The sequence below is a fragment of the Anolis sagrei genome, chromosome 2, assembly GCF_037176765.1.
Source record: "Anolis sagrei isolate rAnoSag1 chromosome 2, rAnoSag1.mat, whole genome shotgun sequence".
Taxonomy (NCBI): domain Eukaryota; kingdom Metazoa; phylum Chordata; class Lepidosauria; order Squamata; family Dactyloidae; genus Anolis; species Anolis sagrei.
Genome location: NC_090022.1, coordinates 158,511,825 through 158,530,440, shown reverse-complemented (window position 1 = coordinate 158,530,440; position 18,616 = coordinate 158,511,825). Strand labels below are relative to the sequence as shown.

General features: G+C 40.6%; 1 protein-coding gene and 1 long non-coding RNA gene across 4 annotated transcripts in view; one reads left to right on the top strand and one right to left on the bottom strand.

Moving 5' to 3' along the window:
• PSD3 (pleckstrin and Sec7 domain containing 3) overlaps nt 1-18,616 on the top strand; it is a 249,639-nt gene that overhangs the window by 35,493 nt on the left and 195,530 nt on the right. For 2 of the 3 annotated variants that reach the window (XM_067463981.1, XM_067463980.1), the window contains one exon: nt 15,298-16,306. In XM_067463981.1, coding sequence (XP_067320082.1) covers nt 15,298-16,306 — 1,009 coding nt within the window. Of the gene's footprint in view, nt 1-6,441; nt 6,720-15,297; nt 16,307-18,616 lie in introns of those variants that run through there. The other variant, XM_060763662.2, reaches the window with a different exon arrangement.
• LOC137096086 (uncharacterized) lies at nt 6,407-7,405 on the bottom strand. Its single transcript, XR_010909252.1, has 2 exons — nt 7,173-7,405; nt 6,407-6,945 (listed from the first exon to the last, which is right to left on the bottom strand). It is a non-coding gene; the product is annotated as an uncharacterized lncRNA (long non-coding RNA).

Genomic DNA, 18,616 nt, shown 5'->3' with positions numbered 1-18,616 from the left:
TATCACACAGAGAGAAATTTCAAACATAATCAGCATTTCACAAGAATGTGTGGGTCACATTATTGCTTTGCTTGGCTATCAGAAGATCTGTGCACGATGGATACCCAGGATGCTGACGCCTGAAATGAAAGCGCACAGACTTGAAACTTCAGAGGTTGGATCTCACCACCGTACGACATCCTCCATACAGTCCAGATTTAGCACCGTCTGACTTCCATCTGTTCCGGATAATGGAAGAAGATCTGCGGGGACATCATTATGCTTCTGATGAAGATGTTGAGAGAACTGTGAGACGTTGGTTGCGGAAACAGAGTGTCGACTTCTTCCGTGACGGCTTCAGAAAACTTGTTCATTGTTGGCAGAAATGTATCCAATTGTCTGGTGATTATGTGGAAAAGTGAATAGCGGTAGTAAAAGAGCACATTCTAATGATTATTTCTGCATTTGATTTATTATAATATTCCCATCCAAACCCAAGTAACGAAGGTGGAGGCATTACTTTTCATTCAACCCTCATAATCATACATGACTTGAAAATATTCTGGAGTGGGGAATCCAATAGGCAAAGCTTTATTTTGCTATTTTATATGTGGGGTAATATTTTATTACATCATTATTTGTAAGGGGACTTAAGCATCCATGGATTTTGGTAGTCACAGGGAACCTGGAATCAAACCCTAGTGAATACTAAAAACTTACTGTAATTCTGTAATTGTGTTGACAAAATTCAGACTGCAGTGTTACATCTGCAAGTAAATACAGGCAGTCCACGAGTTACAGACATCTGATTTATAAATGACTCACAGTTAAGAACAGAATCAACAGCAAGTGAGAAACAGCTACCCATTGGAAGGGAAATTCACTTCCATATACTACTTATAAACAGCCCCTTTATATACATTGTCCAATTTCTTCTTCTTTTCTTTAGAGGAATCATTTGGGAACATCATTTATACCCAATTCAGGATATCTGTCCTTTTTTGTAATCAGCTAACAGCCTGGAACAATTCCCAAATGTTTTTTTGTCAGGAGCTGCAGGAATTTTGCAGCCAATCATTATGGGAAGATTTTGTTATTTGTAAGATGGCTAATGTACTGTGTGTGTAATCTGTTTTGCGTGCATAGCTTTTAATGCAAATCCTATCACTCTAATTGGTTTTCACTTGTGGCGGAACTTTAATTCGCCAACCAGAATGCAAGGGTATTCAGCAAGGGCTGCAGAATTTATGGACTTTCTACTGTATTGCACTGCCCAGAATGACATTAAGAACGAAATCTGAGCTAATTCAGGATCCAGAATTTGGGGAAATTGCTTCAGAGGGAATGGGTTGGGTGTAGCAACTCATCCTTCTGAAATAGATACAGGAAGAATAAGAATGAATGTGATTAACTGACATTATGAAGCATTGGTGAGGTAAGAAATGGGACCCAGGAGTTGCCCCCAGTGTTAGCACCAGCAAAGACATATGGTCAAAGTCTTGTGGGCTTCTTGGCAGCCCATTAGGCTTCTTTTTTTCCTCTTTCTCTAGTTGTACTAAGAAATATGATGGGGGAGATCAAAAAGAAGTGGCACTCGCAGCCACTGTGATCGTGTCTGGTGTGAAGTGGAAGGAACTGGAGTAGAGTACTGATGGTCACTCAGGGATGGGATAGTTGTGATGGAATGAAAAGAGAACAATCGCAAAGTTTATGGCAGTGGTTCTCAACCTGTGGGTCCCCAGATGTTTTGGCCTTCAACTCCCAGAATTCCTAACAGCTGGTAAACTGGCTGGGATTTCTGGGAGTTGTAGGCCAAAACACCTGGGGACCCACAGGTTGAGAAACACTGTTCTATGGGGAAATGGAGTCTAAATTGGGGAAATGGAGTCTAAGTTGTAGATCAGCAGTCTCTCTTGCCCCCGAACTCAAGTAAGTTTAGGATTTATTTATTTATTTCGTGTACTTCTACCCCGCCCTTCTCAACCCCCGAGGGAGGACTCAGGGCAGCTTACAAAAAGGCACAATTCGATGCCTACACAATAATACAATAAATGTGTAAAAACAGCAATTAAAACAGTTATGACAGTTAAAACAATTAATATATATCACAGTCAATAAACCAATCTCAAGCTCAGCGTTCGCCAATTCAGAGCCCATACTTCGTTCTACATTATCTATTCCTATCAATTTATCCTATTAGGATAAATTAGATATGTGTGCTTACTAAATTTGCTTGTTCCGGTTCAGGTATAAAATGGATGATGTGGTCAAAATCCATTATGTTATATCCATTATATTCAGTGGTGTAATATAATAGTAAAGGTAAATGTAAAGGTTTTCCCCTGATGTGAAGTCCAGTTGTGTCCGACTCTGGGGTGTGGTGCTCATCTCCATTTCTAAGCCGAAGAGCCGGCGTTGTCTGTAAACACCTCTAAGGTCATGTGGCCAGCATGACTGCATGGAGTGCCGTTACTTTCCCGCTGGAAGTTACCTATTGATCTACTCACACTTGCATGTTTTCGAACTGCTAGGTTGGCAGAAGCTGCGGCTGACAGCAGAAGCTCACGGCGCTCCTTGGATTTGAACCTGCAACCTTTTGGTCAACAAGGCCAGGAGCTCCACGCTTTAACCCACTGCCCCACTGGGGGCTCCCTGTGTAATACAATCGTGTGCCTTATGTATAAAATGGCAAAATCAAGATTAGATTTATGGATTTTTTGGGGATTTTTTCATGCCGTGAATGGTGGAATCTGCAAATGCAGAATGATAGTTGGGTCCCTCTTTTGTCCATCACTCTCATGTACTTTGAGAGGAGGTAGAGCAGAGCCTTTTCCTTGGTGGCACCTTGGTTGTGGATGTCTTTTTTTTCTGAGGAGTTATCGGTACCAGCATCATTCTGAGTACAATCAGTGATATGAAAGACTTCTGGCCCAAGTTGTTCTGAGATCTCATGATATAAAGTGAGATATGTGTACAGTGAAACTTCTGCATCCATGGGACTGGTACCTGCAGTTTGGTTTATCCATGTCTGACAAAATATTTTCTGCATCCTCTACACTGCTTCATAGTATTCTTGGGCCAGACTGCCTTAATTTCAATAGGGGGCACTATTATGTGTGGTTTTACATATTCACACAAAATCTGGTAATGTATCACCCATGGATAAGGGGGTTCATGCTGTATTTTAAAGAAAATAAATACAAAAAAGGAAATAGGCGGCAAGAAGCAGAGAAATTTCCTCATCCTTTGCTGTTTTGAAGGTGTTATCTCCAACTCTGCTCTGATACAAGTAGTGAGGCTGGAGGAAAACTGCTAAAAGCAGTTCTCTCTGTTTGCTCAGCTTTTGCTCCAATCCCATCCCTCGGGCCTGGTTTAACTTATAGTTTTGTAACCCATACTTGCTTTGTAGTCAAACCAGTGTACACTTATTTAGTAAACACACATAAAATTGTTTGAACTTCAGGTTTTCTTCTCTTCCGCCTCTTGCACAGTGGCTGATTATCCCCCTTGGTTATTTTGCCCAGTTATTTGCTAAAGAGGAATAATTTCCTTTATTTATTTATTTATTTATTTAGCCTCGTACTCTCACATTTGCAGGTTGATAAATTGTTTAATTGCATAAATATGAAAATGATGAAGTTGAATTATGCTACGCATATTAAAACTTGTACGGTAGTGGGACTGCACCTTGAGAAGGCAGACTTGGCCATGGTGGTCCATGCTCTTGTTACAACCCTAATAGACCACAGCGTGCACTACATGGGGTTGCCTTTGAAGACCATTCAAAAGCTTCAAGTGGTCCAATGGGCGGGAGCCAGATTCCTCATTGGGGCAGCATACAGGGAGCATACAACCCCCCATGTTACGTCAGCTCCACTGGCTGCTAGTCTGCTACTGAGCACAATTCAAAGTGCTGGCTTTAGCTTATAAAGCCCTAAATCAGTGGTTCCCAACCTGGGGTCCCCAGATGTTTTTGGCCTACAACTCCCAGAAATCCCAGCCATTTTACCGGCTGTTAGGATTTCTGGGAGTTGAAGGCCAAAAACATCTGGGGACCCCAGGTTGAGAACCACTGCCCTTAATGGTTCTGTCCCAGTTTACCTGTCTGAATGTATCTCCCTCTATGATCCACCTCAGAGGTTAAGATCTTCTGGGGAGACCTTGCTCTCGGTCCCACCTCCTTCGCAGGTGCGGTTGATGGGGACGAGTGACAGGACCTTCTCAGTGGTGGCCCCTTGACTCTGGAACGCCATCCCCGGCGAGATTAGAGCAGGCCTTCCCTCCTGACCTTCAGGAAGAAAGTAAAAACGTGGTTTTGGAACCAAGCTTTTGGACAGCAAGTTTAGTGCAATAAGAGATTATGGAATAGGGGAATGTCTAATGGAATGGCCTTGGATCATGATTTTGGATGGCGTGGTTTTAATAATGTTATGTTTTAATTTTTGGTTTTAATGTTTGTGTTTATTTTACTGTATGCATGTATATTGCATCAAATTACCGCCTTTCTATAAGACCACGCTGAGTCCCCTCCGAGGTGAGAAGGGCAGGATAGAAATGTAGTAAATAAATAAATATGCAGTGTGCCCTTTATATTTGCTGTAATATTAATCATTCTTCTTTTTTTGCACAACTTTATTTTGAAGCTTTTATTATTTTAAATAACTAGTGAAGAAGAGGCTGTATGTAATGTACATCACTGAAATTTCAGTCACTGGACATCTTATTATGGCAAGAGTTTAGCCCAAAATTTTGCAAGCATGTATTGAAATCAGAATGTGAACTAGAAATCAGATTATTATTATTATTACTAGCCATCCCCTGCCACGTGTGGCTGTGGGGGTTCTGTGTGGGAGGTTTGGCCCAATTTTATCATTGGTGGAGTTCAGAATGCTTTGTGATTGTAGGTTAACTACAAATCCCAGCAACTACAACTCCCAAATGACAAGATTCTATTTCCCCCAAACTCCACCAGTGTTCACAATTGGGCATATTGAGTATTTGGGAAGAGTTTGGTCCAGATCCACCATTGTTTGAGTCCACAGCGATCTCTGGATGTAGGTGAACTACAACTCCAAAACCAAAGGACACTGCCCACCAAACCCTTCCAGTATTTTCTGTTGGTCATGGGAGAACTGTGTGCCAAGTTTGGTTCAATTCCATCATTGGTAGGGTTCAGAATGCTCTTAGATTGTAGGTGAACTATAAATCCCAGCAACTACAACTCCCAAATTTTTTTGAGTGAAGGACATACATTGGGTTGTTAGGTGTCTTGTGTCCAAATTTGGTGTCAATTAGTCCAGTGGTTTTTGAGTTCTGTTAATCCCACAAACGAACATTACATTTTTATTTATATAGATTATTATTATTTTACTGACACAAAAGCACAGTAAGTCACAGCAAACGAGATCTATATGCTGGATTTCGTATCAAAAAAGTACAAGTTGAACACTTCCCAAGTGTCTAGGACTGTGTGATGTATTTTCGAATGATGCGCGGATCCATGTATGGTCTTTTGCAATTGACAAATCATGATTTTTTTTAATGTTTATTGTTTCCAAATTCCGGCTGTGATCTTTTGGCATGGCACTCAATAATAATAATAATAATAATTATTATTATTATTATTATTTTTGGTCGGGTCAGGAGCAATCGCTCCTGTTGTGAGAGAATTGGCCGTCTGCAGGGATGTTGCCCAGGGTACGCCTGGATGATTTTTGATGTTTTATCATGCTTGTGGAAGGCTTCTCTCATGTCCCCACATGAGGAGCTGGAGCTAATGGAAGGAGCTCATCCGCCTCTCCCCGGATTTGAACTTGTGACCTGTCAGTCTTCAGTCCTGCCGGCACAGTGCTTTAACCCACTGCGCCACCGGGGGCTCCAATAATAATAATAATAATAATAATAATAATAATAATAATAATAGTTGTTGTTGTTATTATAATTATTATTACTCTCACTTTTTTATACCTCACCTTTTCTCTCCACAAGAAGACTCAAAATTGGCTCAACAGGGAGACTCAAAGCAACTTTAAAAGAATTAATGCTGAACTTATGTGTCAAGGACAATAATTTGCACTTTTTTGACTCCCACAAAGTCACAGGAAACACATTATCCTGATTGTACATGCAGGTTTATGCAAAACTATGTAGCACTCGTTTTTTATTATTTCTTTACTCAAATAGCACAGTTGAACAGTAGAGATGCATGGTGACAAACTGTGGAAATTCTTGTTCTATGGATAAGTTTATTGTAAAAATGCGCTCCATTGTGACAAAACTCCATCACTGGTATAAATGGACATGGCACCATCACTGCTTGCTTTCATCTCTGTTCCCAATCATGCTTAGGAAGAGTAAAATTAACTTGTGTTCATCATGAATGGCATCTTAAGAATCATATCCATTTGATGCTGTGTGTGTGTGTGTGTTTTAAAAAAGAGCTTACTATAGCTCTTTTGCTTCTAAGCTGCTGAGGTGGGCTCACCTCCTCTTCTTCAGCCATCCCTGGGATGAGACTGCAGTCCTCTCTCCAGTTTCATAATGCTCCGAATGCCTCCATTTACATCACCGTGTGCAGCGCCGGGCGGCGGGCTGCTGCTGCCAGGAAATTTGAAACTGTTCTGATTCCAGTTGACTTAGAACGGCAGCAATTGAATTAAGCCGGTATCCTTATTAGATAAACTGATGACCTCTGTGTTTTCATTGACCAATGGGTAACTGCTGGAGCTACAGTAATCTCTGTGAGTAGTCGGCCTCTCTGTTCAACAAAATGATAGCTATTTGTTCAGTGAGATGATAGGGTTTTATCGACACGCGCACCCCACCAACGTGTGTAAAATAGTCCTCTCGTTTCCGAGATTGAGACTTGTGATTTGCTTCTTGGACTGGGGTTGATTCTTCCATCTCAGGGCTGCCTGTGGTTGCGTTTGGCTTTTGGTTGGATATTTTCCCCGGCTAGATATTTCCCTGTAAGATGGAACACATTTATTCCAGTGCTCCAGTAAGTTAGGGATTCTTAACAGTACCAGTCATCAGGAAAGGCACCAGCTGCTTTCAGGCTATATTTGCTTTCATGGCTCAGCTTTCTCACGCAGCTTTTTTAACCTCCAGGCATGAATGTGTTTCTCCAAAAAAAGACACGGTTTAAATGGTCTGGGGAGGGGTGAGGGAGAGGAACATAGCAAAATGGTTACCTGATGTGCATGTGTATATGGGGAGAAATTCCTCAGTTCCTTTTCCACTGCGTGTGATTTTCCTGCATGTCTTCGGCAAAGTCACAATTAAATTCACTGCTCCATTTCGAGCGATGCCTGTGAGTCAGTTATATTGGGGTGTCGGAGGAGGAAAGATTGACGGGATATGCCCATTGCTTTCACGAGACATGATGCGGTGTGGCTTGATGGGAATGAAGGAGGAGTTACTTTTAAAGAGCCTGAAGCTCTCTAAAGCTTCAGGCTCTTTCAAAGGCCAGCAGCAGCAGGGGGTGGGGTGCTTTTGAGCAAAGGCATGACAAAAAGTCCTGTGGCAATTTAAAGCCTATCCAGTTTGTTCTGGCATGAGCTTTATGGATTGCTGTCCACACAAGCTTGTGCTAGAATAAACCTTTTGTCTCTAAAACATTGCTGGACTTTTGTGTTTTGCTGCGACAGACTAAAAAGTAAAGGAGAGTAGCTTTTTTTCAGGGGATGGCCAAAATAATAATGATTTTTGTGAGCCCACATTGTAGGTACCTTGAAGCTGTAGCTGCGCAGCTCTGATTCTACACAAAGTACTTACATAACAAACTTGGAAATTGAGATTGGACTTATCTCCCGCCCACTTGATAAACTGCTTAATTCTTATCTAATTCACACTAAAGCAGCACCAGAATAATAACATCTAACATCTGTGTCTAGCTTTGTGGTGTATAAAGTGTTTTCTGTTGTGTAGTCATCTTTATGATGATCCTGTAAAGTAGATAAAGATGGTTATCTCCATTTTGCAAAGGCAGAATGACTGGTCTAAATCCCCTTAGAGAGCTCATAGAAGAGGTCCGATTTACATTTGGGATTTCCTGATTGATAATTCCGTCTCTTATCTGCTATACTGCAGTCAGCCCTTTACATTCACTGGGCTTAGGGTCACAGCACCACCACAAAAATGGAAAAATCAGCAAATAAAAAACCTGCTATAGTTTATGTGAGAGAGCATCTCACTAGGAATCTGTAGGCCCTCCAGCATGACTTTATAGTCAATTTCCACCTGAGGGTAACCATGGAATCTCATTGGAAGATCTAGAAATCTGTAGAGGTGCTCTCTCTACATGAGCGTTTCTCAACCTGGGTGTTGGGACCCCTGGAAGGGCCGCGAGGGGGTGTCAGAGGGGTCGCCAAAGATGGAGTATTTTCTGTTGGTCATGGGAGTTCTGTGTGGGAAGTTTGGCCCAATTCTAACCTTGGTGGGGTTCAAAATGCTCTTTGATTCTAGGTGAACTATAAATCCCAGTAACTACAACTCCCAATGTCAAGGCCTATTTTCCCCAAACTTTAGCAGAGTTCACGTTTGGGCATATTGATTGTCATGCCAAATTTGGTCCAGATCCATTATTGTTTGAGTCCACAGTGCTCTCGGGATGTAGGTGAACTACAACTCCAAAACTCAAGGTCAATACCCACCAAACCCTTCCAGTATTTTCTCTTGGTCATGGGAGTTCTGTGTGCCAAGTTTGGTTCGGTTCCATCATTGATGGAGTTCGGAATGCTCTTTGATTGTAGGTGAACTATAAATCCCAGCAACTACAACTCCCAAATGACAAAATCGATCCCCCACCCAACGCCACCAGTGTTCAAATGTGGGCCTATTGGGTATTTGTGCCAAATTTGGTTCGGTGAATGAAAATGCATCCTGCATATCAGATATTTACATTATGCTTCATAACAGTAGCAAAATTATAGTTGTGTAGTTGTCATGAAAATAATTTGCTGATTGGGGGGTCATCACAACATGAGGAATTGTATTAAGGGGTCGCGGCATTAGGGAGGTTGAGAACCGCTGCTCTACATATTTCCAGGTCCTCCGCTGCAATTGTGTAGTCAACCGGAAATTGACTAAAGAGCAGGAGTGTCAAAACTCATTTTCACCAGGGCCACACCAGTCTTATGATTGCCTTCAAAGTATCGTTTCTAATTGTATACAACTAGCACTATAAATGTAATTTTGTTGCCCTGGCATTGAAAGCCTCTTAGGTCACATAAAATGATGTGGTGGTCCAAATTTGGCCCGTGGTCTGTGCATTTGTCACATGTGCCGTAGAGTCATACTGAAGAACCTAGAAAGTCCTAAAGAACACATTTTAATGAAATCTGCAAATAATTAGATCCGTAAAAGTCAAACAAGCCTGGAAATATGGAGGTGAGAGCATTTCAGATAAGAGCATTGAACTATGACTCTGGACACCAAGGTTGACAATTGACATGACAATGGAAATCTACTGGGTGCCCTTGAGTGTCTGTTCTCGTCCCAGAACATCCCATGATAAGTTCACCTTATAGTTGTTGTAAGTTGGAATGTGAAGGCACACAAGAGCAACCACAACTAAACAGAGATATAGTGGAGGGAACGGAAATCAGTATCAGAATTTTACATATGTCTTTTTGTTCTGTTCAATATAGGGCCTTGCACACAGCCATATAACCCTGAATATCAAGGCAGAAAATCCCACAATATTGGGTTATCTGAGTCCACACTGACATATATTCCAGTTTAAAGTAGAAAATATGAGATTTTACTCAGCTGTGTGTCAGGGGCCATACTTTGGAGAGGTTTTATAGTATTATGCCGGAGATAGTTCAGTATGCACTGCCTTTTTGAAACCTTACTTAGCCCTGCCTCATCCATTCATGCAGATCTCTTGATTTCTTCATGGTTGATATACTCTGCACTTGCTGCCTTCCAGCTGAACATTTTAGTTGACTCATTTTAAATAAGACTGTGTTTGTTCCTTTCTTAGGGTGCCAAATAGATCTTTGCATGGAAAAGCATGGCATGTTGCTGCAGTGATAAAAGCTAACATAAAGACTCCCATGTTCCTTTGTTTCTCCAAAGGGTTTAGAGGTGGCATGGGCAAATTTGGGCCCTCCAGGAGTTTTGGACTTCAACTCTGAAAATTCCTAACAGCCTACTGGCTGTTAGAAATTGAAGTCCAAAACTCCAGGAGGGCCCAAGTTTGCCCATATCTGGTTTAGAGTGTATATATGAGATTTATAGTATAGCTCTTTTTCTCGTATTGCAGGGCCCCAGTCCTGTTCTTACTACAGGATTGGGATGCAGTTAGCTGTTGCTTCTCAACTAGGATTAACACACATACTCTTTATTGCCCCACATTTTAGTCTTCAACAGACGCATTTAACAAGTGATGCTTTCTCCAAACTGAGTTAAATTATGGGGAAAGCTTCACTTTTACTTATGTTGGCACTTTTTGATAAGGACGTTAAGGGATCTTGGGCCCTTCCACAAGTGTGACACCTTATTTACTATAGTTAATCATTTTGGGCTTTTCTCCTTTCCTTGCAGTAGATGGCCTAGTTGGTCTGTTTCAGATGCTGTGTGGCATTTAATTTTTTGTTTTTAATTGGCAATGAAAATTTAACCACTGGTAGTACGCATAATCATATGAGCGCACAGGTGGCCATTGTCATGTCACAACAATGGCTGTGTCAATACGACCTCGGATTCACGCGAAGCGTTCCCTAAGCAACAATTGTTCCATTGTCTCCTAGGAACTATTCAGCCCATGGCTCTGGGATAAACGAAAGTAAGCTGCTGGGCAGTAGCTTGACAGTCAGCAGAAAGAGCTTAACAAATAGTGACTAGGAGGTGGAGATAGAAAATGAAGGCCACTGCTGGAACATTACTAGAGCACAATGATGAAGGTTCAGCTACATACCACATTAAAGACTTAGCTCGCAGATGTGCCTTCTTTACGTTTTAGACATATGGAGGGGGGCAGTATACTTCCTGGCCTCCAATTTTATTAATTGCCCCCGCTCTGGGATTCAAGAGGAAAAATAATGCTTGCATTGTTATCTATGGGAACTTTGAAATATAATGGGAGACTGGACCCAGGTCAAGATACATTATTATTATTATTATTATTATTGTTATTATTATTTTACTGACACAAAAACACAGTATGTCACAGCAAACAAGATCTATATCCTGGATTTCGTATCACAAAATCACAAGTTGAACACTTCCCAAGCGTATTATTATTATTCACCAATACATCATATTGTCCTAGACCAGTGATGGGCAACCAAAAAAGCGAGCATAATTCAGGTGGGGTGCCACTTTGAGAAAAAAACCATAATTTTGTGATATTTATAGTTTAAATAACAAAAATGCATAATTGTAAAATATAACCGTATTTAATAACCCAAAAATTAATTATTTAACTTACCTGCTTAGTGACTTCTTTGTTCATCCTTCAGTCGGTTTCTTTTGTTGGTCTTGATTTTGTTTAACTTGTGTGTGTTGCCATAAATTAAGATAAGTGAAGGGGAGGAGAAATTCTTTAATGTAGTTGCTTATTAGTGACTTTTTTGTTGCTGGATTTCATTGACTAAATCTTCAATTGAAGGTTGGCATTTTGTACACTTCAAGCCCAAGCAAGTGCTACTAACATCATCTGTCAACCTGTTTCTTTTGATGGTTTTGATATTATTTAACACTGAGAATAAGGTCTTACAAAAGTATATGGCCGCGTGTAATCAAAAACGGTTACGCGTGTCAGTACTGACACGCGTGTCATAGGTTCACCATCATGGTCCTAGATACTTGGGAAGTGTCCGACGTGTGATCCAATACAATAGCCAGCATAGTGATCTTGTTTGCTGTTTACTAATCTTGTTGTGTATCAAATAATAATAATAATAATAATAATAATAATAATAATAATACTTTATTTATATTCTGCTCTATCTCCCTGAGAGGGCTCAGGGCAGATTTCATCATATACAGACACAAAGGCAAACATACAATGCCTAGAAACAACAAAACACAGATAAAGGCAAAGGCTTCCCCTTTTGGCTCTGAGGGGTGGTGCTCATCACTTGCTCTGTGGGGTGGTGCTCATCTTCGTTTCTAAGCCGAAGAGCCTGCATTGTCCATAGACATCTCCTCGGTCACGTGGCCAGCATGACTGCATGGATCGCTGTTTACCTTCCCGCCAAGGCGGTACCTATTGATCTACTCAAATTTGCATGTTTTCAAACTGCTAGGTTGGCAGAAGTTGGGGCTAACAGTGGGAACTCACCCCGTCCCGCAGATTCAAACCGCCAACCTTCCAGTCAGCAAGTTCAGCAGCTCAGCGGTTAGACCTGTTGCGCCACTACGGCCTCTAAATTATAAATACATTTATGTTTGAACTCCATGCCATACACATACCTATGTTTGAAATCCACACCCTACAGGTAATTTCACAGACAATAATTTTGAACAGTTGTGTCCATGAAATAAAGTTTGTGTATACTGAGCCATCAGGAAGCAAAGTTTGGATGGATATTTTGGGTTTGGAAATTCCGAATTTGGAATACTCATCCAACATTAATTCCTGCACATGAGGAGTTTTAGGACTTCTCTCCACAGCACTCATGTTATCGATCCCCTTCTATATCCATTTCCTTTCCAGAACAGGCAAAATGTGTGGATAGTTCCTTTGAAGACTTATTTTATGAATTATTTATAATGCCTCCCCTTTTGATGCACAAGAAGTGTTGTGCTGATATTATTGTTGGCAATGCAGCAATTAAATAGAAGTTTCTCAACCTTTGAACAATTTCTGGTTCTTTGCCCATCAAGAAAAAAATGTCTTGCTCATGTCAAGGGCTCTGAGCATCCATTTACAAACAACTGAAAACAGTGTTGTACTGAAACAATGGGTACTACTGGGTGCTGTTCCCCTTTTGGAGCTTTTGCATGTTGGTTTTTTAAACAATTCAGTTTTTAACAATCTAAACATACAGTGAGATAAAGCTACTATCCCGACTAGTGCTGGGGACAGTTATGTCCTTTTAAAATTTACTGTATGCAATGGAAACACCCATCACCACTCAGTCATGAGCTTGTAGTGCAGTCCTTATCTTTAGCTGAATTATCCTTTTGACTAAAGTGAAAATATAACAATAGGCAGCGATAGAACAATTTGGCTCTGATACGTTTGCTTGGTGCTGATAGCTCTCCAAAACTGAATGGTAGCTACCAGGAACCATCCTGTTGCGATGTGTTTTTATCTGTTTTCCCCATTGATGAGATCTCACACTGTTTTGGACGTAACAGGATAGGTTCTTTCCTATTGGTATCTGATTTAGGGAAAAGGTCTATGGGATTTGCCATTACCATAAGCTTCTACAGTTAGAAATGCTTTTCTCCCCATAGAAGAAACCTTCCTCCTAGGTAATGAAGCTAAAGTTACAGGGACAGCTTGAGTTTGCCGTATCCCTGTTTTCCCACCATTGTCGTGTTTTGGCTTAAGATCCTATCTGTGCAACACATTTTCATTTTTCAGTCGTTCACAGATTTTGGCTTGGTGGAGTGTCAGGCTGTAATTTCTGATCACCAGTTATGTTATTTATCAGAAGCAAATTGAGAATACAGTTATGATGTGTGGTTATGTATGTATGTGTATACATAGACACATACACACACATACCACAAACAAAGTTAAAAACTTGGCATTCTCATAGATTTCCTTTGACCAGAAGCTGGCTACTTGGAGTTCCTCTGGTGGCACTGTAAGAAGGTCCTCTATTGTGCATGTGGCAGGGCTCAGGCTGCATTGTAGTAAGTGGTCTGTGGTTTGCTCTTCTCCACAATTGCATGTTGTGGACTCCACTTTGTGTCCCCATTTCTTAAGATTGGCTCTTCATCTCGTGATGCCAGAGTACAATCTGTTCTGTGTCTTCCAAGTCGCGCAATTCTCTGTGTGCCCAGGGGGCAGTTTCTCATCTGGTTTCAGCCACTGATTGAGTTTTTGGGTTTTCGCCTGCCATTTTTGGATTTTTGCTTGCTGAGGTGTTTCTGCAAATATCTCTGTAGATCTTAGAAAGCTATATCTTAATTTAAGGCATTGGCGTGCTGGCTGAAATCCGAACAGAGGATGGACCAGAAATGTTAATGCCTTGGTCCTTTCATTACTGGCTGCTACTTCCTGATGATTATTAGGTGGTGCAATACTGACTAAACAGTATAATCTTGTGTGTTTAATGTTTGTTTTTATATTGCTCTGTTGCTTATTATATTGGTTTTGCATTCTATGTGTTTTTATATTTTTTAGTTCTGTTATGCTTTTGCGTTATATTGTACTAATGAGTGTGGTCTCATGTAAGCTGCCCCTGATGGAGCGGGGTATAAATAAAGTTTTCATTGTTGTTGTTGTTGTTGTTGTTGTTGTTGTTGTTATAATTTCTCTAGTAGTGTAGGGTGTAGACATCCTGTGATAATGCGGCATGTCTCATTAAGAGCCACGTCTACTGTTTTAACATGGTGAGATGTATTCCACACTAGGCATGCATATTCAGCAGCAGAGTAGCAAAGCGCAAGTGAAGATTTCTTCACTGTATCTGGTTGTGCCAGTCTGCTATTGTATTATATTATTTTTAGCACCTACTTTTTCCTTGATAGCCATGCAGTTCTTGTAAGTCAGAGCATGGTCCAGGGTAACTCCCAAGTATTTTGGTGTGCTTCAGTGCCCCAGTGGAATTCCTTCTCAGGTAATCCTCAAATCAGCAATAATTCTTTACCATACTTAAGTCCAAAAAATCGAGGAGAAAGAGTGACTCTTACCCTCATATTCCTCATGGACTGGTTGGATCTTCTCATGGTCCAAGGCACTCTCAGAACTTTCCTCCAACACCACAGTTCAAAAGCATCTGTCTTCCTTCGCTCAGCCTTCCCTATGGTCCAGCTCTCACATCCGTAGGTGACTATGGGGAATACCATTGGTTTATCTATGCGGATCTTCGTTGCCAAAGACCTATAAACCCTAAAAAAAGTTTTTTTTCTCACTGTTAAAATACAGTTTCTATTTCTACTTTATAATTCTATTTACTGTTGCTATTCTATTTAATCTTCACATCTCGCAAGTGACTTTACTGGGGAACCTTGACCTCCAGAATACACTTCTGTTCCTCCCACACCTACAAGCTGCCATAAATACAACCCAAGTTGTAAAGTCTAAATAAGAAATGACATCATCCAGAAGAGGCAGGAGCACAACATGAATGAAGGCAAAATAATAGTAATGGAATTAAATGCTTAATTTTTTGTTTGTTGTTTTCACAGGTGGCCATGGAGGCAGTAATCTTCTCACTCACAACGTTACAAATGAATTCCCAGAGTATGGGACTGTGGAAGAAGGAGCCAAGACATTGGAAGTGACATCTGATTGTCATGGAGAGACTATAATATGTGCTTCAGATGGACAACCAAGTGACCCATTATTTTGTGGGACTTGTGAGAATGGTAGCCCTGGAGATGGGAAAGAATCATCATGTGAAGGGTTTCAAACCCCTCTCCAAGAGGACAAACTGAGTAAGATGACAAAAAATTCTGAAAATTTAGAATGCGAAAATGCATGGGATGGAGAGGAGAATGTCTTCTGTTCCAAGTTGCAAGTGGAAAAAGATAAGAAGACTGGCAGAGTGGTTGAGGAGACAGCCAGAGAGGAAGTTCTTGCAGGCCAAGAAGAACCTACAGCAATGCCACCTCCATCTGAAATAGCTGCAGAGAGAAAATTGTATTGGGTTACAAAAGAAGATTCTATGGTCTTGACTGTAGAAATAGAGCCCGAAACCTCAAAAACAGTTGGTAATAGGACTGAGGAGCCCCACAAATTGTGTGAAAAAGGTAGACCTATATCATTGGCAGGCCCAGAGAGCAAATGTGGTGAGGCTGCCAGTGCCCTTGGGGGTGCCTGGGCAGACTTTGAGCAGCAGTTTTCTGTGTTTGATCCAGAAACAGTAGAAAGAGCATCTGAGAGGAGGATATCGAAAGAGGCAGCTGTGAGCAAGCATGTGGAATTTCAAGGGGTGGAAATCCTTTGGATACAAAAAGCAGAAGAGCAGAAGGTTACGGGGCACCCTGAGGGTGGTAGTCTCGAAAAGAGAACATTTGCTTCTATACCAAACTGCCACACTCCATCCCCAGACCCAGCAGAACCAGGTGGCTTGCTTGAACGTTCGTGGAATGTGTCCTGGGAAAACCTCAAGCCCTTACCTTCTATGGCGGAAGGTGGAGAGGATGACGTCTTTGTCACAGAAGCCAAGAAGGACTGGGTTCAGGAGCAGGACAGGTAAAAATGCAACCCTGATTCTATATGTTTGGGGGCCATGGAGGAACTTCTTGGGTAACAGTTTGGCGGGTGGGGAGATACAAATATGTTGCTGTTTTTATTCTTATAACCCCCAACAACAATAATGCATAATATTCAAAAAAGTGTATTTTACATTCAACATTAGCTTTGGTTAGGAGCACAAGACTCCCGCAAAAGGACAAAATCGTGAATTTAAAAAATGGCTCTTTGTGTGTTGGAGAGAACACATTAGCATAGGTCTTCCAGCACAACGTTTTGATCAGTTTCTGTTGGAACATAACTAAGGAATCACACCAAAAGACCTAGATTTCCAGAGAGATGTTCTCTCCAGGAACCTCAAAGTCTTCCAGGATACATTCTTAGTTAACTTCTTAGAAAAAAATCTTAATCAAATCCATAGATAATCAAACTTGCAAATGTGGAGGGATTACTGTAGTCTGTTTCTTCATAGCAAGATATAAAAGAATCCTGCAGCGCATTTGAGGGCCCTTTCCCACATCCCCATATCTCAGAATATCAAGGTGGAAAATCCCACAATATCTGCTTTTAACTGAAATATGTGGCAGTGTGGACTCTGGGCCCTTCCACACAGCCCTATATCCCAGAATATCAAGGTAGAAAATCCCACAATATCTGCTTTGAACTGGGTATCTGAATCCACACTGTCACATATTCCAGTTCAAATGAGGTAATGTGGGATTTTATTCAGCTGTGTAGAAGGGTCCTGAGACTAACTGAGAAAAAGAAATTTATAGAAGAAGCTATCTTGGAATCCCATCCTGGACTCCATTCCAACTTACATATGCATTTGATGAAGTGGATTGGAGTTCATGAAAGGTTACATTAGAACTTACTTTTTGATGTAGTCTCAAACATTCTACATAATTCCTTTGTATCTTCTATATAAATAAAAATGTAATGTTCGTTTGTGGGATTAACATAACTCAAAAGCCACTGGACGAATTGACACCAAATTTGGACACGACACACCTAACAGTCCAAAACAGTCCATCACCCCTAAACACACACACACACAACCCCAGCGGAACAGACTTAAAAAACCCCCCAAAATACACAATATATACATATACACATACACTCATATACATATACACATGCACACATTCATACACACACGTATATATATATATATGCACAAACGCATACAAATATACACACACATACATATACATATACACATGCACACACATATACATATACACATACATACACACATATACACACAAATATGCATATAGATAAACACACACATATACACATTATGCATGTACACATATAAACACACAAATACACACACACACATATATATACATACATACATACACCTGCACAGAGATATCCATATACACATACATACACACATATTCATATACACATACATACACACATATACACACGAATTGCACATCTCTTATTTGTAGTGCAAAAAACACTTAAAAACAATACAGTAATTAAATGAATAAAATTTTAACAAATATAACATTATTAGTATTTCAATAGAAAGTGTAGGCCTACTTTTGGCTGATGAGATAGGATTGTTGTTGTTGTTGTTGTTGTTGTTGTTGTTGTTGTTGTGTGCTTTCAAGTCATTACAGACTTAGGTTGACCCTGAGCGAGGGATGGATAAATGACCTTGGAGGGCCATATTCGGCCCTCGAGCCTTAGTTTGAGGACCCCTGATATAGACGTTTGTCACAATATGCATGTACATATATAAACACACAAATACACACACACACATATATACACACACACACATATATATACACACAAACACAAAAATATACACATATAAACACACACAAAATACATATACACAGACTGGGCCACAGCAAGGCGTGGCAGGAGACGGCTAGTTTAATAATATATAATAAAGTACTTGATGGGCTACCAATTATTATTATTTTAAATATGTAGACCTAGTCCTAGTACTGTTCAACACAGGGGTCCAAAGCAGAGCAAAATGCACTCACTTCTGGAATATATTGAAAACTTTAGAATTTTGCCACGATGGCAGTAGTCATTAATCACAAGATTAACATAATAGATCTGAAAAATGAAGGATTTGGCAGAATAAAAACTGTGTATGAAGTTGCCTGGAAAAGCACAGTGAGACATTTCCTGAGTCTCTGGTGAATCTCAGGAAAGAGAGAGTTGCACAGTTTTTGTTCCAAAACTAAGTGTGAAGTCTTTATCCAACAAATATCCAGTGGGAAAGGAATCCTCAGCAAATCCTGTCTGCCTAAGGAGGATTACTTAGGAGGGTAT